This window comes from Mauremys reevesii, linkage group 4 (assembly GCF_016161935.1).
Source record: "Mauremys reevesii isolate NIE-2019 linkage group 4, ASM1616193v1, whole genome shotgun sequence".
Lineage (NCBI taxonomy): Eukaryota > Metazoa > Chordata > Testudines > Geoemydidae > Mauremys > Mauremys reevesii.
The window spans coordinates 33,734,759-33,757,238 of NC_052626.1; the positions used below are offsets into that span (position 1 = coordinate 33,734,759).

Consider the following 22,480-nt stretch of genomic DNA (forward strand, 5'->3'; position numbering starts at 1 on the left):
ACAAGGATTGTTTTTAAGGGCTTATTTACACGACCAGTCCTGCAATGTATGTTAAATTCAACAACTGGGGGAAAAGCATGAATAATCTATCAAAAATGTGTTCTCTCTTGTTGTTCCCTTTTCTAGAAAAAACAAGTGAGTCAGACAAAGATCCGGGTAATCTCCACTATCCTCTTCATCCTGGCAGGGTGCATTGTCTTTGTGACCATCCCTGCAGTCATTTTCAAACAGATTGAAGGATGGACAGCCTTGGAGTCCATTTACTTTGTGGTCATCACTCTGACCACGGTTGGCTTTGGCGATTTTGTAGCAGGTAAGTAATCAGAGCATTGAAATGTCACCCTCAGTCTAGTGGCATCAGGTAGAAGTGCCTTGGCTCCAACGCATTTTTCTAAGGTGCATAGCAGGCTTTTAAAAAACACATTGAATTCCACTGAAAATGATTCTGAATGTCTTCATCTGTGTCACTGTGCAACTGACAAATAACACATAGCAGTACAAGCTAATTTAAAATCCAGGTGTCTAGCCATCTGACGAGCACAAGCTCTGAGCAGTGTAAGCAAAATGAGTATCTTCCTCTTGGAAACTCTTACTGTCCTTTATCATGCTATGAATTGTGCATGAGTGAAATTAATTTCCTATTGAATTCAAGACATCTGAATTGTATTAGTGTCTTTTGCATCATACTGATAAAGGCTTTAATAGGTGAAGCAAGTAGCTCAGGGGATGCACTGATGAGACTTTCCCATTGGATGGCCATGTGTGAGCTGTGCAGTTGAGCTGCTAGATGCTGTAACAGGAGCACAGCGTCCATGGCATGAGCTGCAGCTTTCTAGGAGACAGCTCGCAGGATTTTACTCTCTAACCTCAATAAAAATGTTGATACTGCGGCCATCCCATTAAGGAAAACTGACATTAGAAGTGAAATGGGACTAAGGGATGTGCATTTGAGTGTTATGTGGATATGGTGTATTTTCTGGGATGAGTGCAGTCCTAAACAGGTACCATAAATATTCATCCCCATCAATTACCAGCAAAGGGGCTGTCCTGGGATTGGTGGTCACAGAAGCTTTGCTGAGGAAAAGGTGGTTAGAAACCGAGAGGCATCTGTTCTCCCACTGGTATGTGAGCTCCATTTCCATTAATGTTTACTGGCTATAACAAATGTGTTGAGACGCGTATGGATCCCTGTGTTGCAAAGAGATGTACTATGCAATTGTCCTGTTATCTCCCATTACACCAATGAAATCTGAGTGGTTAAAACAGTTCAAATTCAACCAATTGGTGACCAGTTTGCTTGCTAAAAGTTGTTCTTTTATAAACAGTCCCCTCACCCTCCCTTTCTTATTTTGGTAGGGAAGACATGAGTTATCTGTGCAGATGGGCCTGAATCAAACCCCAGATCTGAATACACCTGAACTATGGGAAAATTCAGATCCAGATCTGAATTTTTTTGACTTTGGTCCATCTTTAACTATTTGAATGTGAAGAATATTGGATAGAAGAATCCACTGATGGTTGGGTTTTTGTGGTATCATAAGAAGGTAACCAAAGACATTTGGGTGTTTCACAATATTTTTCCTGGGTCTGTGGAAGTTTCCCTTCCTCACTGTTTTTTTTTAAATTTAATCCTAAAATATTAGATCTTTAAATCTAACAACAACAACAACAACAACAACAAATCTGACAGCTAAACTGGCCAGAAGAATAAAATTCAAAATCATTCAGCAGCCCACAGCTGATGTTTTACTAGAACCAAATGGAATGTAACCCACGAGCCTCAAGGATAATCTCATGATAGGAGCGTTGGAGCGGGAAGCAGATTTGTGGTTTATTTCTGGTTCTGCCACAGATTTCCTGTGAGACCATGAGGAAGACTCTTTAATTTCTCCCTTCCTCGGTTTCCTTATCAGTAAAGTGAGGATAAAGATACACTCCTTTGAGGTAAAGTTATAACAAGGGAACTGCACTGATTTATGCCATCTGAGAATTTGGCCCAGTGTCTCTGTAAATTGGAAAAAGGGTTTGCTGTTGCTGGACACAGTGGTAAATCTGATAGTCTGGGAAAGATAGTGTGGCACTCCATCCATTGCCTGGCTATTCAATGTGACAGACCATGGCAATCCACTTTATAGAAAGCTTCCACTGAGACATGTGTGACCAGAGTGGCCTCATTATACTGTAGCAATGACAGCCCCCAACCTCCCGCTGGTTCACGTGGTGGAGGACTGGAAAGGCAAAGTGATTCACAGTGTGTATGAAGAAAGATTAGAATAAAAAACAATATTTGGGTTTTTGCCAGCACCTGAATGCCTGGGCTTTCAAGGGAGTGTTCAATCATTGAAAGTACACTCATGCTCAGGCTGGGTAAAACTCATTTTAAGGGCTCATTAGAATGTATCAGATTGCAAACAGCCTGTAAAAGCTCAGGGGAAAAACATTCAATTGTAGCATGGGTTGTCAGTGGGGAAAAATCCTGTGTTCTGTCTGTGGCTATAAACATATAACCGTGTAACACTGGAGGGCATCTTCCTTAAATAAAATGAAATATGCTAATTATTGGCCAAAATGTAAAATAGGAAAATTAGATTCTTTATCTGGATTGAAACTGTTTAAGATAAAACAGAAAATAGAACAAGCGAAGAGCCCAAATCCAAACTCTGGATCTAGACGGACCTAAATAGTCAGAAGGGTCCCTCTTTCTAGACTGGACCAGGTCAAATCCGCAGATCCAAACAGGCCCCAGCTTTATGGAAGTTGGGATCCTGATTCAAATATGTTTCAGGTTGGGCTCATGTGTAGAATTTAGTGAAATGTGCTTCAGATCAAAATATTTTCCATAATGTATATTCTACAGGGGGTGCTTTTACTGGTCTATCAGTGTTTTAAATATAGTGTGTGGTATATCAGAAAATGATATTCTCTACCTGTATTAGGCTTAGTCTTTGAAAAGTTGTTTGTGCCCTTAAACAAGTGTTAAAACTGGGGATCTAATACCTTTCTCCACAATATTATTTAATGCAAAGAAAAATCATATGAAATATTCTGATCAGCCACACAGCAGCAGAACATTAAACCATTTTAGGAAGGGTCTAAGTGTAGGAAGGGATTTGGGGATTCCAGCTATTTCTCAGAACAGACAAACTTGTAGTCATTTCATAAGACAGAAGGAAGCTGCTAATGAGAACCAGGAAATACTTTCATGAGTTTCCATGAATTGTAGAAGGCCTGGTGTTAAATGTTTTTGCCATCTCATGGTTGCTATGCACAAACAGAACCATGTGTGCTTATTTCAGGGGGAAATACTGATATCCATTATCGGGAGTGGTACAAGCCCTTAGTCTGGTTTTGGATCCTCGTCGGCCTTGCCTACTTTGCTGCTGTCCTGAGTATGATTGGAGACTGGCTAAGAGTTCTATCCAAGAAGACAAAAGAGGAGGTATGACTGCTAGTTGATCGATGATTTATCACTTTATAAGAGAACTTTAAATGCCAGATCACTGCTGGCCAGGGAGGGATGGTCCCTTATTTGAACTAATGCTAAATAATCCCCTGTATTTACCATTTTGGCTGCTTCTTTTCAAGCCTCTTCCTTTTTTGTATTCTAGTGTGTGACTTAATAGCTCTGATCTCTTGATCCCTTAATGAGAGAGGGAGGGAAAAAAAGGAATTGACTGAATCAAACTCTGTCATTAGCATTATAGCCCTATAGAGTAGGGTGACCTGACAGCGGATGTGAAAAATCAGGATGGGGGTGGGAGGTAATAGGAGCCTATATAAGAAAAAGACCCAAAAATTGGGACTGTCCCTATAAAATCGGGACATCTGGTCACCCTAATATAGAGACCGTATGATATTAGGATTTATAGCACTATCATTATGGAAAAAGAGAAGAGAGCCTCCACCACAAAATTAGGATCCAGAATTTAACTTCCTCTCATTCACAAAGGACTGGGGATTCATAGATTTTTTTTTTTTTAGGCCTGGAGTAACTATTATGATTGTCTAGTCTGGCCTCCTGCATAACACAGGCCAACATACTATTTCACCCAGTAATTCCTACATCAAGCCCAAAACTTCTGTTTGAGGTATAGCATATCTTTTATATTTGACCTCAGGGTTTGGATCAGCCTATTATAAAGCAAGAGTCAAACTTTAATCTGTGGTGGATTTTGAACCTCTCTTCCTCTAAATTCAGGGATAGTGGTTCAGAGTCAGGGTTTCGGTTCAGGCCCATCTCTGTGAAAATGAAGCAGAAATGTCAGTAGAAAGTTACTGTAAAAAAACAGAGGAAACTTTAGCCACTTTTGGCAAGAGCAGTTGGTGTCCTAGTACCACTTGCCCTTAGTTAATTTCAGCCAAAACACTGTCCTCCACAGTTCATAGGGAAGGGAAGACAATATACTAGTGACTCACTAATAATCAGGGTGGAAAGTGAGGGTAGCTGCCTTGGCTCCAGCATTATACTGTTAAGCATAATTTCACCCCTCCTACATCCCAACAAAATCTACTTTGGCAGATTAGTTAGGGAATGCATAACCAGCAAGCAGTTTGCCAAAATTAATACTGCTGTTCATTATCAAGAGTTATTTGTGAAGTCAGCTGAGTCACCTGAGTCCAAATGTGTCTCTGGTGTATCTCCAATGACACAAAGTGAGATACATTATGGAAGAATTTGGTTTGTGTTGGTGGGCTGATCAGATGCAATATCAGCTTAAATCTATTCTCTTTTCAAGTTGGACCTTGGGAAAGGCCTGGATGGGCTTCAACATCAGTTATTCATTTCTCTCTCTCTTTTTTTCTGTGTCAGAAGAAATATTTATACAACACAGTAGCTATGTGAGCTCCCTATTCCAAAGTCATTATTCTGTATTCATGTGCCTGGAGCTAGAAACATAACATAACAATAAATCACTTAGGGACATTTGAATGGAACTCTATGGCTCCTTGAAGCACCCACAGGGAATTTCCCAAGTGTTTTCAATTCTTGTGCTTTAGGAAACAAACTGATCAACAGCTGGCATTTGGAAGAAATTCCAACACTTTGGTATATAGATTTGGATAGTTCAAGTGAAATATGGAGATTTTTCCACTTCCCGTTAAAGACTGAAGCATTTGGTAACTTTCTGAGACAGAATATCCAGACTAGATGGACCATAAGTTTCTTCCAGTATTTAAAATAATTTAATAAGAATATAGATTTTACCTAAATTAATCACTGCAGGGCTCAATACAGAACCTTCAATAGGATTGCACAGGTGTAATTGTGATCACAGTTTAGGAAATAGGTCTATATATAACTATGTTTATGACTTCTCAGTTATTAAAGACCTCAAAGCCTTATATGGAAAAATCCTTGGTTGCTGATGGTTCTTTGAGTTAACTATCTACCTGATGAGTGCACAGAGGTTATCAATCAGTGGTTTTATTGTTTCCCTAATGAAGAAAGGGTTCGTCAGAGTGTGAGAGTATCCTTGTGACTTGCAAGCTGGACATAAAATGTCCACTGGTGGCAGCCAAATGCAGGAAGATAAACAACATACCTATGTGGGATTCAAGTTGTAAGCCAGTCTAGACATAGTCTGATTAAAGCTGAGCCTGATGCTACCACTGCCAAATTTTGGGGAAGTTTGGAGCAGGCTCCAGCTCCAGATCTAGTCTTTTCAGCTCTGACCAATCTCTAATTCTATGACATACAGTAAAAATGTGTGTTATTCTACAGTGAGAATTTCCCTCTTTCCTTAGCATGTTTTTGTTTGTTTTCTGGAAGGTTGGTGAAATAAAAGCCCACGCGGCTGAGTGGAAAGCCAACGTGACTGCTGAGTTCAGGGAAACCCGGAGGCGGCTCAGCGTGGAGATCCATGACAAGCTTCAGAGGGCAGCCACCATTCGGAGCATGGAACGTAGGCGTTTAGGGCTGGACCAGAGGGCCCACTCACTGGATATGCTCTCTCCGGAGAAGCGCTCTGTCTTCGCTGCCTTGGAGACAGGACGCTTCAAGGCCTCATCTCAGGAAAGTATCAACAACAGACCTAACAACCTGCGCCTTAAAGGGACAGAACAGCTCAACAAGCATGGGCAGGGGTCATCTGAGGACAACATCATCAACAAGTTTGGCTCCTCGTCCAAGCTGACCAAAAGGAAAAACAAAGACCTGAAAAAGTGCATCCCCGAGGATGTGCGGAAAATTTATGAGACCTTCCGACACCTCTCCTTGGATGAAGAGAAGAAGGAAGAGGAGACTGAGAAGATGTGTAACTCAGAGAACTCTTCTAGCACAGCTATCCTGACTAACTGTATTCAGCAACACTTGGACCTGGAAAATGGAACCATCCCCACTGAAACCAAAGAAAGGGAACATGAAAACAAAACGTTACTTGAAGACAGAAATTAAATGTAAAAGATGCTTGACTTTAATTAACTTATGTTAGTGTTTTTATATACATACATATATATATATTGAGACACGTGCCTTATACAGACTCCTTATTCAGTCTGAATTACATAGCATTGAAGAATATTTCACTGTGCCATAATGACTGAAGCTTGCTCTGCCAAAATGAATCAGAAACACAGCACTGGAGAATGGCAACAGAAAGCAACACATGGGGAACTTCAGCCTGTGTAAGATTACAGTGGCAAAATGCAAAGGGAGAAACTTGCCATGGCAATACAACTGGAGTGCTACCACCATGGCATAATGTTTGCAAAGGACAGCTATGTTAGAAGAACCTGTGGGAGGGTGAAAAAAGAGGCGAGAACTTTGTGTCTTTTAAATTGATCATGGCTTCACTGAGCCTCCCACTGGCGATTGAAAAGAGGAGAAATGATTGGGATGAACTAGCAACTTTCAATAAGGCTGAGTTTACATTTTGGCACGTGATCCAAGCTAGATTTTTTTTCATTTTTAAAAACAGATGCATTATCTTTCTTAACTCCAAAAGCATGTCCCTGGACTTGGAATCCAGTTGGACATTGGTTGTGAAATCAAGGCAGACATATTGAAGGATGTGATTGCTTTTTTCATTTAAAAAAAAATACAAAAAAAAATTGTTTTCCTTTCCCTCAGAGGAAATATCTGATATAAACTCGCAAATACTGAATAAAAAGCAAGTTCAAACACTACATGGTTTAAAAGAGGGGGAAAAAGATATATATAATGTTTTGCTTGATGCATCAAATAGTGGGCCAATTTTTTAACAATTTTCTTGTTCACACTTTATATCACTGAAGAAAGTTCAGTTTTAATGCTGTAATACTACAGAGACAGAAAGAAAGCGATAGCCTTTGCATGATGTCAGCAACTGGCTGTTCTCTGTAGCCGAATTGGAATTTTAAAGAATAGACTTAAGAGCATTTACAATACTAAAATGAGGACCAGAGCACCCTTAGAATCTCAGGGCTGTATGTCCCTTTTGGCGGGTTAGGGTTTAGACAGGAGCTGGTCATACCCTCCAAAAATAAACAAAAAACCCTAAAACAAAACAAAAGTTAAAAAAAAGAGAAAATAACCAACAAAAAACTAAAAATCAGAAGATGATAAAATACGATGGAAATATTTTAAGTGCTTATAGCTTTAAGTGCCATTAACACCATCTTATTTTGTAACTTTTAAAATAAGTGTTTTGAATAATTTATTTGATTTCTTTCCCTTTCAGTTTATTTTCTTTGTTTGATATTTGCTTTCTCTAAGTCCCTTTTCTCCATAGACTCCGAACACAAACTCTACGTGTTTTGAGACAGACAACGAAACACAACCAAACTGTGAGAGTTTTGTATCTGTCGCTGTGACTGGACATGCGAATATGGGAAGCACAAATGTCTCCAGACTTCAAAGTGAACGTTAAGAAAAAAGACTGTGAAATAGTTCATGGGAACTGCAAACAACACTAAGGCCTGGTGCATTCAGTCTGTATGTGGTGCACTACTTGCCATTACAAACGAGAGGTTTTTGCATGCTGGAAATGAGACATACATAATTGCACAATTTATCCTCCCCAACCTCCCCTCTTCACAAAATCCTCAAATTGCCCATCATGCAAAGTACTCCAATTCTAACAGCATTCCTTGTAGGTTTGCTGCCAAAATAAATGTGGAGATAGGCTCCAGACACATTTTGAGTCTTTCTGGCTATTCATACAACCAAGCACTTCCCAATCATGCAGGCAAAGATTTTCAGAAGTGAGTGCCAATAAATGTCTGCACAAAAGTGCAAACATAATTTTTGTTTGCGTTTTCTGAGATATCGCATGCAAATGGACACTAAAACATTTGACTGGTCATTTGCATACACAGTTACCATGGCTATGAATACGTACATGGTAATTGCACATGAAAATTATTAGTGTGCATATTTGCATATGCAGTTATTTGTGCACAATTTGCAACTCTGAGCTAAAAGTCACTGCTGCAGGAGGCAAAAGGAACTCTGAGTATGTCCTTTCCTTACAGAGTCACAGCACCTGAAAAATTGTGTTCTAAGTCAATTTGGTTATGAAAACCAGCTGTCCTAAAATTAAGGATGAAAAATCATTGGTTGAGAAATTGCAGTCATTTCAGACTGGTTTAGCCCAACAAGATTGAGTAAAAATTGGATTTTGCTTAGTCCCCTGATGAAGCTGTTAAGATACAGGGCTAGATTCTGGCTTGTGTAGAGGAGCCTTTCTCTGTAGCCAGAGGCCTCAGGAAGCATTGTGGCTGGTTTAGCTGGAATTCCTCCTGGAGGCTCCAATGGTGCACATATCAGAGCAGCAGCTCTGCCACCCTTTGAATGGGTGCAGTGTGCACTCCCTTTTCTGACAGGTCAGTGCTGAGGGAATAGGGCCATGGTGATGCTCAAATCCCAGACCTCCTCGCTACAGGGAGCAGGGTCTATCCGAGGAATGGAAGTGCTTTTGCCCTCCTCCCACTCCTGTGGACACATGCGGGACCTGAACTGAATGTGGGCTGTAATCAGGATTCTGACATTCACAATGCTGCTTGCAAACAAATCCCTTGTTATCTCATTCTGAAATGAGTCATATCATATTGTGTTAGCTATGTAGGTCCCAAATAGATGAATTACACAGAACTCTGTATCTGGACCCCCTAGTGTTTGTTTTTCAGATTTGGGGTTTTATGGCGTTAGCTGCAAAAGTCAGATCTGGGTTTGGATTCCAAACAAAATTAAGAGATGTTCAGATCTGGGTCCTTCTCTAATTAAAGTGCTGTCTGGAAATCCTATATTGCACTTTATTTGTTCGCTTTGCTGCAACTGAAGGAGGATTCCAAAAGCATAGAGTACAGATGTAACAATTCATCTTGCTTAGCAAGTATAAAAAGACAATAACATCCCCAGTCTGATCTCTCCCCTAAACCATACAGTACGAGCTGTAGAAAAGTTCCCTGCAAATAAGAAATAAGAGTTAGTCCTACAAAGTGCATTTACTCTGTGCAGGAAAGTCAATGTCAGATCAGCCATTCTTTCTAGTACTGCCCTCCTCTTTCCCATGTGGTCAGGCAAGCCGACAGTTTGGGGAAAGTCCTGGAATGTACATCAGCATAAACGCTTTAAATGAATGGAGACAGTGTTTATTGGCCAAATTCAGACCTGGTGTAAGCAGGTGCATCTCTACTGAGATATCGGACTGGAGGATCTAAAATGTATTTTGCCTCTCTGATTCCACGATCCTTTGTGTTTACTGTTCACATTCTAACAGTGTCCATGTCTCCCCTCAGTTGTTGCTTAGCGAAGCTATACATAATTCCCCAACTGACATTTCATTAGGGACTGTCTTCGGTATCTACCAGTTTTGAACGCTTTTGATCCAGGGACAAAGGGTGATGCAAGCTAAACTCCCAGTGAGATACTAAGCAGAACATTGGGTGGCCTTTCACATGAAAGACATCACCTCAAAAAATAGAGAGCTTCATTCCCCACCCACGTATTTGTGAAACTTGCTGAGAAAGCTGCCAGTCTTGTCTATTAATAGGGATCCTCTCATCTGATTGCTTTCATGGTCAGGCATTGCACATTAAATAGTTAAATATAGATTATTTGGATGATAAGTTAGAGAGAGTGGCAGTGACTGCACAGGAAGCCAGACTGAAATTTCTAATCAACTGATCTGACGTCATAAAGTCTTAATTCACCTCTTCTTTTTTTAAAGCACATCCCCTGTATGCAGCAGTTTGGGAAACCATCTCAGTTGAAGCCTTGACTAGAAACTGGCTAAAATCCCTGTTCTCTTATTTTCATAACTATATAAAAGCTTTTAATGTCATTCCCGGTGGAGTTGTTGCACTATTCTTGAATGTTTTAATGAGATATAGGCTGAACCCAAACCCAAACCCAAACCCATACCTTCAGGTTGCTGGTTCCTAGCAGCTCTCCTAGGATTGGAAGAGCAAAGGGGTGACTTAAATCCACTTTGCTCCTTGCTGCTGTACTGAGCACACCATGGCTAGACATGAGAATCTGGCCTTAAACTAGTAAGGAAATTGATTGTCTTTAGCCACAGTCCCCATATCCAGGAAGCAGAACCAGCGGCGTGTTTTCCTACAGATTCTAGCCCACTCTGCTCCAATTTAAATTCAGTCTTGTGCAGGAGGGTTCTGATGTTTTCCTGGAGATCCTGCTGAGACACTAATAATTGTTAGTATATTACAAGCAACTGGATTGCCAGGTGGCTCCATTCCATTCCATCCCTGGAAGTATTTGCATGAACATCTGGCTGTTTTGAGAAAGGGTTTTAACTTCATCCATGTGAGATTCTCCATGGGGTTAATTCACCCTTTCACAGATTATATGGGTTATTAGAAATAATACCTATAAATAAATGGTCACAGTGATTTACATTCATTTAATCCCATCTTGGGTGTTGGGGTGACATTATAAATCCCCTGATCTTTTGCTGTCTGGGTTTATGATGTCTCCAGAAACTCTTGGTGGAGTTATGTGCTTGTTAAATCAGTGCAGCCTCTCCCTTGTCTCTGTGTTTTATATGAGTATTGTTAATTCAAGAGGAGTCTTGCTCATGTCCATTTCTAACCCAACACCATCAGTAAAATGTGGGCTGGAGCTGGAGCTTTCTGGGAGCTGCAGGATCCTCCCTAAACCAGTGGATGTAAAGGAAATGAAAAGTAGGGCTGTGTATCTGGGTTGTGACAAACCCCGAGAAACCTGTATTTCTCTGAATGTGTGTTGTTGTATACATTGTTTATGGGCTTTTTTGCTTCCAAGGTCCATTTATGGTACCAAAATAACATGAGATCTTCTTCCCAGGCTTTTTCCACCATCCAGGAAGAAAAATACCATGTAAAGACCAGAGTTTGCATTATTTTGCATATTATCCTGGAGAAATAATAGTGCCTCAGTGATGTGCTTTCCAGGAAAGTGCGTGCCAGGGTGTCACTTGGAGCCTGGCTGATTCCCAGGATTTTGGGAGAGTCACTAGAGGTCTGTGGTGGCTTTGGACCTGCTATTTTTAAAACCCATCTGTAAGGTGCCATGCACACTTAATGGTATGGCATATCAGTAATAAATACAGCTCTGTGAGTGGGTCCTGAGGCAATAAAATACCCAGAGCAAAAAGGAAACACACATAGAAATCAACAGAGCTACCTGAAATGCAAAAATATTCCCCTAATCCACAGCAAGCAGCTAAATAAAGAGGGACAAGAGCTTAGGCCCAGATCCTCATAGGTATTTAGGCACCTAACTTCCATTGATTTCAATAGGAGTTAGGCACCTATATTCCTTTGAGGATCTGGGCTTAGTATCTTTTTCTCATTGTCATCTCATTGTCATCTCATTTTTCTCATTGTCATCTCTTTCTTTTTCAGTGATATGATGCAACTATGTAATCATGCTGGCAAATGTTGCATCATATTATTGAACTCAGATACTATCAAGGTACCAGTGCTAATGCCAAGCTGGAATAATCTTAAGGGAGTAGAGACATGCTGTAGCTGAGCTAGATCATGTTGTATTGACTAAGTCACTTTAATCACAGGTCCCATTCACGCTGCTTGTGGGCACCCGGGAACAACATGCGTTTTAAATGGTTTTAAATAAAACCCTGTGTGCGCACACTTCGTACTGAAACATCTATGCAGTTCTTGTACGAAACTTGAATGGTGATGTCCCTCACCATATGTAGTTTCACTTTAAATCTCTGTACTATCCCATGGCAGTATGCAGGTCACATATCGGCCTAGTGTTCTCAGTATGAAATATAGATGCCTCTTATTTAGCAGAAAAAGGATATCATTTTAGCAGGTGCCTGTCTAGACAACTGGGCTTTCGCTTTCCACTTGGAGCTCCTGAAGGGTAAATCACTAGCAGGTCACCATCAATTTGTGGGTGTATGAGAGAGAATATTTTTGTCTCCAGAATCTATTCTGCCCACACACATTCCCTCCTCATAAGAACTGTGGGCTTGAAGAGAAAAGCTTAATGGCGCCTCATGGTATATGCAAACCAAACGTACCAGCCTTCAGTCTAACCCTTAGCTATTTCACAGATCCCAGAGTGTTGGAGTAGATTATCAGCTCTAATTAGAAATGGGGAGGATTGGCTTCTGGATTGGAACTGCCTCACAGTTTGAGTGGGATCAGATCCAGTGTCCCAATTTGGACCCATGTGATAGATCTGGGCTCAAATCGCAAAGTTCAGATTCAGATGTAGGTTTTGAATGATTTTTGCCAGAATTCCAAAGGCATTTCAGTCCGATGTTCTGGATTGAGCCAAGAAGGTCTGATCTGGAGTTCTGAGATCTGGATTTGATAGTGACTTCCTTAGACTTTTGGGAGGATCTGCATGTGGGATTTGGATCCAATTTGTCTGTTTCTGGCCCATTTCAGATTATAGTAATAATTAAATGCACTTGCAGAGATATTCTACCTGTTTGCTTTTTTTCTCTCTTTCTGTAAGATTTCATGGTGCTTAGAAAGGCATTTTCAAAAAAGGAAGGAGTTCATAAATGTCTTTAGCCAGGGTACCAAGCAGAATGTGCTTGTACCGTCTCAATAAGTTTTGCTGCTATTGTCTTTATTTTATGATGTAATGTTTTTCAATGATGGAAAAAAATTGCAACAAAGACCTTCTGGAGGCTACAAACACTTTTCCTGTTGTTCTTTCTTTCTCAATTGTTCAAACTAACTCCTGGCAAAGACAGAGGTGCTGCGATTAGGGCACTGATCTTCCTTATGTATACAGCCATGGAAATCAATGTGTAACTGAAATTATCAGCATCACCTGCTTTGCATTTTCATGTATACCTCAGTCATATTTACTCTTTGTGTGGCAGAGTAATGCACGTAGCAGTGGTGGTGGGAGGGCATGATATGAAGAAGAGATGGCACAAACCTCCTCATATGATGGAAACACACTAGGTCAGTGCTTTGCAGAGGAGCCCCTAAAATTACAAGATTATGGATGGTTCTACATGTGACATGTACAGGAGCAATTAATAGGTAAAGGAGCCAAAGGTCAGAAATTTTTAGGGATTAGTGATATGCTTTCCAGGAAAGTACATACCAGGATATCACTTGGGGACTGGCTAATTCCCAGAATTTTGGGAGAGTCACTAGAGGTCTGTTGTATTAGTTTACATTGAATAACTGGGCCAAAAGTGTTAAGATAACACAGTCACTGTCGAACATTAAACAGTATTAAACAAGGTCTGGGGTTTGATATACAGAGACATCAGTCTGCTTAATACCATCACAAACATACTATAAAATTCCAACCATAGGGTCGAATTTTATTCTTTGAAACACATAAAAAGAAAAAGAATCCAAACAAGATAAAGAACATTGAAATGGAAATTGATTGTTTATGCAAAACAAACAATCAAAACTTATCAAACTCCTTTTGGAGACGGTGAATACTGGTTAAAGTCTGTTATTCAGCCAAGCAGTTCTTGGTGGGAGAGAAAGGGTTACTTTTATTTGATCAATTCTGAATTGAGAGTGACAGTCACTTTCCTGCCTTAGCATAAATAGATAGACACTGAAAGAAGAGAAGAGAGAGAATAGTAAAGGTGGGGGAAATATAGCTTTTGTTGATGTTCTCAGGGACACAGTGCAGCTGGTCAGTCACGGATGGATGTATTGGGCAGGCAGGTTGGACATATCTGTTGCTTTAGACCCAGGCTCACCTCCCCGGTCGGGAGTATCATCTGGTTGGTCTGGTCAAGTCCCTCTCCATCACTGGCCTTCTAAGGCTGAATAGAGCTGGATGGACTGTCTCACCATGCTGGTGCCATGCAGTACAGTTGATTTCAGGATCAGGTGAAAAGCTTAGAGAAAGAGAGACATAGGCCAGGAGGAAGATGGGGGAAGAAAGGAGCACACAAAGGAGGGGGAAGGCAGAGCAGGATCTCACTTGTCAGACTGGGATCCTGACTGATGCAGGGATGATGGTCAAAAGTCTGCCTTCAAAGCGTCGTGTCATGGCAATAATTGTTCCACTGCAGCCACGGTGATGGTAAAAGTTCTTGTTGTGTTCTCCCACAAAGTCTCTTTTTAAGGACTACAAACAGACAATGGGTGGAATCCTCCATACTGTCATTATTTTGTCCACCAAATAGGCCTAATTTCAGACACATCAATTTTGGTTCCTTGATTTCCGCTCTTCTGCTCCCCTTGTTTACCAGGCATAATCTTAAGAGAGTCTTTGAGTGGTAGTCTTAGGCCCTTTCTGTTTAAATTAGTTCAGTCTTTCTGTCTCCTCACATCTTTTCTTAAACAGTTTTATATGACAGATCACTGTGACAATTCATAACCTTTACCCACTTTTCACTAGTTGAGCTTACAATTAGGGTAAATTTGTAGGTTATCACAACAGGTCATTATGGCTGATAGGAGGGAAAGTTGCTCCCTCCTGGGAGGCAGAGTAAAGGTCAGGACTTGCAGTGAATCCTGATTTGCTTCTTTGCCTCCTGCTGGGTGTTGCCTGATTTTCCCCAGTCTGCCTTCTAGCTGTGATCTGTTTTTCCTTGCTGCTATGTTCTGCCTCCTTTGTGCTGAGAAGCAGAAGCAGAGGCAAGTTGTTCCTGGCATGCAGTCCAGCCCCTTTCATGCAGGCAGGGTATGTGAGGCATTTCCTGGCACTCACAGAGGGTTGGGACCTGGGAAGAGTTGGTGGAGTCATTTTTCCTGGAAAATGGAGAAACTAAGGATAGGGAAGTGTGGTAACATTGAGACACCTCTATCCCCTTTTAGGACCTGAGTGCAGGGTGCTCACAACACAATGTTCTCTAAAGCAGGATTGGCTCAGCATGGGTTGATGTTTTACACACTGTTTGCTGTCCTTGAAACAAATAATTACAATGTGGCAAACCGATGAAAGTTCCATTTAAAAAAAAATGAATAATAGAACTGGGATACCAAAATGGAGCACAGCATGAAGGAGCCCACACAGACTTCATTGCCTGGCCAGGTAGGTGCCAACACGTGGTCCAAAAAGAACTTAAATATTTCCTCAGATTGCATGTCATTTCCACAAAGACTTCTGTAGCTTTTCCCCTCCCATACGGGCTCCGTGTCTTCTTATCCTGTCCTTTTGGCACCCCAGATCTGAGTCCTCATTCTCCTGCTTCCTTGCTGTTGTCCTTTCCTTTGGTGATATCCCCAAGTCTCCTTTGGAAAAATATAATGTCCTTGTTGAACTGAATATTAACTTGGCTAAGATGGACATGTGGGACTTGGGCTGTTGTGCTTCTCTTAATGGACCTATATTCTCAGCTATCATTTCCTTTCAGCCACTGTGTAGCCTCCAGGAAGAATGAATAAAGGATATTGGGGTTTAGTTGAGTCCCAGAACACTTGGGGCCTAATCCTTGTCTGGTGTAAATTTCTGTAGCTCCATTGATTTCACTGGCACTAAGCCAGCTGAAGATCTGGTCTGCAATATCTATGCTGTTAAATTGAGTGGCAATTTGCAAAACACAATTATTGCTATAGATCTAAATCCTGCACCCATTTTTCTTATGGGAGTTTCACAAGAATCAGAATTACAGAATTTGCCCCAGAAAAAGGACAGTGTCAAATGGGCCAATTGTTTGTTCCTACCTTTACCTATGAATTAGAACATTTCTGTATAACTCTTGGCGGGAGGTGGAGTTGTTTAGTTCCTGCTCTATGACTAAAACATGAAAAGATGAGAATCCTAGGGCTGTTACATCAACATGGGAATTTTCAAAGTCTGCTGAAATGTGACTGTAATGGGGTGGACTAGGTCTGGAGGCCTTGTTGCTCTGCCTCACCCTGCCCCAGAAAAAAGCAGAGGAAAAGTCCTCCAGGCAGCTTAGAGGGGCTGCTGGGGAGCAGCCAATCAGAGGGGCTGCTGGAGAGACTAATCAGGGGCCAGAAGGACCACATAAAAGGAAGCAGCAGCGGCAGAGTAGTCAGTTGCTGCCTGGAGATTGAAGAGGGAGGACTGGGTTCCTGGAAGACCAGCAGGACTGTGGCTTGCTCACTGCAGCCCGTGGGAAGGCTGCTGAGGATAGGATGCCTGTGCTAGGCTGGAAGAGCGGCAGGACTATGGACAGGTCAGTGTGGGCAGGCTGAGTCCAGGGGACTGAGTCCATTGCCTGGCTAGGCGATGATACTGTGATGCAGTGGTCCTCAACCTTTTCTGTGGGGTGGGTGCTGGATGACTAGCAGCCTAGGAATGTGGCTGCTGGACAATCAGCTGCCAAAATGCCGCTGTGAAGTGGCAACATCAAGAGGTGTCGCTGCTGAAATTCAGTGGGATTTCGGCGGTAGTGCTTCTTGATGTTGGTGCTTCTTGGTGGCATTTTGGCGGCTGCTTGTCCGGCGGCCAGTAGGCCCCATGTTGGGGACCCCTGCTGTGATGGGTTATTCTGGTCTGGTTAGAGATTGAGCCCAGGGAGGGCTGCTGAAAGAATAGCAACTGAGGCTGCCAAGATGGGCCCCTGTTGTGCTGTTAAAGAAGGCAGTGCCTCATGGGAGGAAGCCTTGGTGCTATGGGTGGTGAGGAAGAACTAGAGAATGTAGAGAACTGGGGGAGGGTGCAGTGTTTGTGACCTGACCAGAGAGGGAATGCCTGTGAGAGGTGGGTGCTGAGCCTGTTACGGTGACTTTATAAAACAATTACCCTCCCCCAATCCAGATTACTTGCCACAATTTCAGGGTTAACTGCACCTCTAAATCCTCCACGGATTGCTCAAGAAACACCCCTTTAGAACTCAGGCCTCTGTCCATCAGTCACAGGACTCTGCCCTTAGGTATCTCCCTTCAGAATGAGGATTTAGGCTGCAATTCCTCCTGCCCTTCAGTGCTCTTCAGTTAGCTTAGTGCCTGCAGGGTCACGTGCGCGCTCTCTCTCTCTCTCTCTCTCTCTCTCTCTCAGGGACTAGGCAGGGTTTGCCAGTGACAGTCCAGACTTTACAAAGCAAAGTGCATTTATTTTTAGGATCAAAAAGAATTAGAGAACATGTGAAACAATAAAAGGTTTACACACATACTAAGGCTTATGAAGTCACTCATCTTCCACATGGGGAATCTAGTCCATTTCATAGTCCTTCCAAACCTTGCAGCAGCTTGTTTGGTTACAACCTCATGTCAGCTGTTGGGTCAAAATGAGGGATTATCCTCCATTACAGGTTGGGCCATTCTACCACACATTCTTTCTTTGTCTCCTGGGCCTCTTGAACCTTGAATCTATGCAATTCACCCCAGTTGGTGGGCACTTCTCTGGAGTTGTTTACCTGTCTCAGGGTCTGCACTAATTACCCCCCGCTGGTTTTAGTTCCTGGAGGAAGCTCAGCACTGCTCCCCCACAGAGCCAGCATATAATGCCTGCCTCAGAGATACAGATAACGCTTGTAAAGCTGCTACCGTAGTGTCAAAGATATTGCATCTGTTCATAATATCTGTCACATCACTCTCGTACTGAACTCATCAGCACACCTCACCCACAAGGTACATTTAGAGTTCTGTCTGCTCATCTGAGTTAAAACTTATTTTTTGACTACTTCTTACTTCTGATATCCCTGCAGAACCAACCTAGCTAGGAAGAAGGGAGTCAGATTCCATTTTTTCTGGGGCATCACCAAAAGATTCAATTACCAAGTTTTAATCAGCTCTACCTGTGCAAATCCACTGGTTTCATGGAAGACAGAATTTGGCCTAGTGATGTGAGAGAATATTTAGCTTTACTTGGAGTCCAAGCTGAGCTTGCAAGGGCTGGCAGTTAGAAAAAAAATCTTGTAAACTGAGCACATGCAGTCACTGCGAGACAACAAAATAGGGAGGAGCCCCGTCCTGTCATTTTTGCAATGTCATGTTTCAGAATGGAGATGGGCACTGAGATATTATCATGGGCGAGGCGCGAATTCCTGAAATCACAACACTGCCGAAATGCAGGCAGAGATCTGAAACAATCTAAGTGAACTCTCCTTCTCCACACCTTGGTGTGAATGCAGCAGCACACTTTCAAGGACTTCGGCATGCCACTGACTCACTCAGTAGTGTGCAGATTTCACTAAATGTGAATTCAAGTATTTTCTCAGACATGACATTTACAATGAGCAAAATCTGCAGAAGCAAGTAGTGCTATCAAACCAAAAGGGAAGTTCTGTCATTTACTCATCATGTTGACACAATATGATTTGGGGAGATGGATGCAGAGTTACAGAGCCAATTACACTGTTTTACTCCCCTCCCCCCACTTTTTATTGTGTGTGAAGCTACTTTTGATAAACTGAATTGGCTTGTTAAGCTAAGGAAAATACTGTAGATGGTTCTCATCGAAGCCCCTCCTCCCAAATTCCTGCTGCACAGCTGTAAAGCTGCCTTTGGTTAATGGTTTATGAGAGAGAGCTTTCATTCACTGCTTGATGGAGAGCACAGAGTCAAGGGAAAGGAAAAAGTGATTGGCTACCTGAAATCAAGGTTTGTCTTGGTAATCAGCTGGCTTTAGGAGGGTTTTGGGCACCGCTGACTAGACTCTTAGGCAGCATGGACTCTTTATTTTATTTTAATTTTTTAACATGCTGCTATTTCAATTTTCACTGTTTAGCAGGGGATTTAAAGAAGGGATCGGTTTGTTTCTGCGTATCAGAGCTTATTTTTCTGACTTGATGGGTCCGTTTTGATTTACCAAAAAGGGTTTATTTTCCCCCTCTAACCATGACTCCCTTTCCACAAACCAGTCCCTAAAACTTGTCCACTCCAGCCTTCAAATGTTATATGAAATACCCTGACCTTACTCTGCTTACGTCATATTTAGGGAAACAGGCATTGTCAGTTCTCAAACAATCAGCTGTCTTGGAAACAGAAAAATAAGTTCAGGCTGTGCTTGGCATTTCCTCTTTTGCATCATCCATACAACCCCACTGTGCTTCCTATTTAGGTACACCTGCTTCTAATTAGCACCCCAGAAACTGCACACCTGCAATGATTGGCAATCCCTGGATTTGAGGATGATCTTTACCATGGATTTACATATGGGTCCTGGAACTGCAAATCTGCCTGCAGTAGGTACAGACATTTCATGGCAGGCCAGCTGCCTGCTGGGAGAAAATTCTTACTTTTTCCTTTCTTCTCTCTCTCTTTTCAGCTTCAAAAGCAAGGCACTTCTCCTTCTCCTTCTCTACTGCCTGATGGAGGATGTGACAGCATTGGAGTCAGGTGGTTGCTTGCTCCTCCCAGCTTGTGATGTCCAAATCAGTTTTCTTAAGATATGCTTTCAGTGTCTTTGTAGCGTTTCTCTAACCACCACGGGATCTCATGGGTGAGCTGAGAGTAGAGGATTTGTTTTGGGAGGAGAGAGTCTGGCATCTGCACACAATCTCCAGCCCAGAGAAGTTTGTGCATGAGGATCATTGCTTCCATGCTGGTGACCTGGGCTTCAGCAAGGATGCTGGCGTTAGTGTAGTTATCTTGCCACGTGACGTGAAGGGTCTTCTGGGAGGCATCATTGGTGGTACCTCTCCAGACTCTTGAGGTGCTGTTGATAGGTCACCCAGGTTTCACATTAATAGGAGTGTAGGAACAACAATTGTCTTTTAGACCTGGATCTCGATGTCCTGCCGTAGGTCACGGTCTGTGAAAATGCATCAGTAGACTGGCTTGTTTGGGCGAGGAGAGCAGTAAAGGCAAAGAAAAATAAGGTGCTGTAGATAAATGGATGTTGGTCAAGTTTGTTAGAGTGTTGAGTCCACTCTTTAAGAAATGCACAACTCAAAAGTTTGCTAGTTCTTTCCCCAGAACAAGCTATCTTTGTACTCATGGTCCCATCTCCATAGTTTCCAAGCACTGCACTGTTTTAAAATAGAAATAATACCTGCTTTAGTTGTGGCATAGATGGCACTCCCAAAAGACTGAACAGCCCATGCAGTGTTATGAGATATTCACACGGAGAGCCAAAAAGCTGGAACAATAAGAAGGTCAGGGGTATGCCCTTTGGTTCTTAATAGTTTCTGAAGAAACCTTGTGCTGTGTGTGCGCAGAGATTTTGGGCAGTGAGAATGGGTAATTGAATCTTTTTATTTTCTGCTCAGGCCAGTCTGTCATACTGACTTGCCACAGATCCTTACTGACCTGTTCATAGCACAGAATCTAAGGAGTTGAACTAATAACATGCTTGGTATTGTGTGGTGTCTAGAAGAGACTATGATTGTTTTCACAGCTATACTGGATTCTGAAACTAAGCTTGGCAGCTAGATAGATCCTGAATGGATTCTGAGAAAGATTTTGGATCCAAGTGTGCTAATTAGAAGTGGATGAAACTCAAAAGACTTGGTTCTCTTCCAAAAAGCATTGGAAAGTATGTACTCAAACTGTCAGATTCTTGGGACTTTGAAACTGAGCTGAAAATCTTGCATGTATAGCCTCTCTTTGGATTTCTGGCCTTTCCTGCTTCAGCCCGGGCAATACCACAGAATCAATCTTTCCCTCGTTATTTCATCATTTCCACTATTGATCCTGCAGGAACTTGCTAGTGCAGAAGCAGCAAAAACAAAAGGTAACTTCCCCCTGCCTTTGATTTAATGACAGGTACAATTTGGCTCAGTTCCAATTTGAGGCAAAGAAAAAAAGTAGAAGGCCTATTCCAAGTGACACTATCTGCACCCTGGCTTCAGTTACATTACAATCAAAATGTGTCATGAATGTAGAAGCTTCCCTTTCAAATGTAGTACTAAAATATCTCAATCTCTCTATTCCAGGTAGAGATTTGAATGTGTTGCTAGGAAGAAGCAAAACATGAAATACTTGGGTGTTCAGAGACTACAAGGAAGGGGATCATATATGAAACGAGGTAGATGTGTTTCCATCACAATTTGCCGGACCTAATTTCTGGACACCTGAAGTCCATTTGGAATAACAGCTCACTCTGGTATTGAGAATTCCAATGACCAAAACCTTACCAGGTCATTTAAATGAAGGTGGTAGTTCCATTTTGCCTTGAGAGGTACAGAGATCAATTTAGCAGAGAAGAATTCTTAAACAACTCAATTTCTTTCTTCAAGGAAGTTAAAATGAAAGTGGAGTGAGGTAAGGAATAGATATAATTGGCTTGGACTTCAAGAAGCTTTTTAGTACAAAATTGTGTAAAGTAAGCAAGAGACTATTGGTGAGGAAATACTGTTTGGATAAACAGATGGCTGAGTAACAGGCTGGCGTGCTATCGCAGAAGACTGATATGTATCACGTAGGCATCAGAAGACAAAGAGCTCAGTGGGGACAGGTATGGGCAAAGTGTTTGGTCTCTTCATATTATACATCAAGGTCATAGGGCAATTGTGAACTATGCTTTCACAAATGTGCTTGAAAAGAAAATTGTGGGGAAAAATACAGGCAAATAACAAAACAAGTTAACTGGTTATTTGGCAGTGACTGCCTTTTTATACTGTGGCTATGGTTTAGCACTCGGAAGGAATTAGCCCAATGCTGAAGCTAAAATATATATTTCAGTAATGGAATTTTTGGTAGTACAGTTCTATAGCTGTGTGGTCGTCATTTCCTGAATGCTAGACTTGAGTCCCCAGGGGGGCTGATTTGCAGACGTACTGAGCAATCACAGTTGCAACTGAAGTCAGTCGGAGCTGTGCTTAGAACATATAATGTGCTATACAATGGTACAGACTCTGAAAAATCAGGACCTGGGTGTCTCAAATTGGGTACCCAAAATTGTTTAAAACTTTTGACCTTAATTTCTCTGGGCCTCAGTTCTCTAGCTGCATCTATCTGTAACCACCCCCTCATCTCACAGGAGTGTTGTGAAGATACATTCATTAATGTTTGTGCAACATTCAGACTTGATGAGCACCATAGAAAAGCCCAGGAGAATTAATAATTCTGTCTTCAGAGCAGGGATGGAAGAAAGTGCAGTAAATAAGGCCTGGGGCAACTCATTGAACACTGAGGATAAAACAAAATATTGAATTGCTGTGCTGAATGAGGCAGTGATTCTGTGGAAGAAACAGTATGTGATCTTGTCATTTAAAGGCTGTCTCAGAATCCATGT

General features: G+C 41.9%; 1 protein-coding gene and 1 long non-coding RNA gene across 8 annotated transcripts in view; both read left to right on the forward strand.

Annotated features, from left to right (window-relative positions):
• KCNK10 (potassium two pore domain channel subfamily K member 10) overlaps positions 1–7,476 on the forward strand; it is a 120,773-nt gene extending 113,297 nt beyond the window's left edge. For all 6 annotated transcript variants that reach the window (XM_039538354.1, XM_039538353.1, XM_039538351.1 and 3 more), the window contains 3 exons: positions 127–313; positions 3,297–3,439; positions 5,771–7,476. In XM_039538354.1, the coding sequence (XP_039394288.1) occupies positions 127–313; positions 3,297–3,439; positions 5,771–6,394 (954 nt within the window). In that variant the 3' untranslated portion in view covers positions 6,395–7,476. The remainder of the gene's footprint in view (positions 1–126; positions 314–3,296; positions 3,440–5,770) is intronic.
• An 8,928-nt stretch (positions 7,477–16,404) lies between these two features.
• On the forward strand, positions 16,405–21,883 carry LOC120404763. Of its 2 annotated transcripts, none has more exons than XR_005598163.1 (3): positions 16,405–16,535; positions 19,364–19,491; positions 21,180–21,883. It is a non-coding gene; the product is annotated as an uncharacterized LOC120404763 (long non-coding RNA). The 2 variants fall into 2 exon arrangements; XR_005598164.1 differs by having other exon boundaries at positions 19,364–19,487.
• Positions 21,884–22,480: the final 597 nt, after the last annotated feature.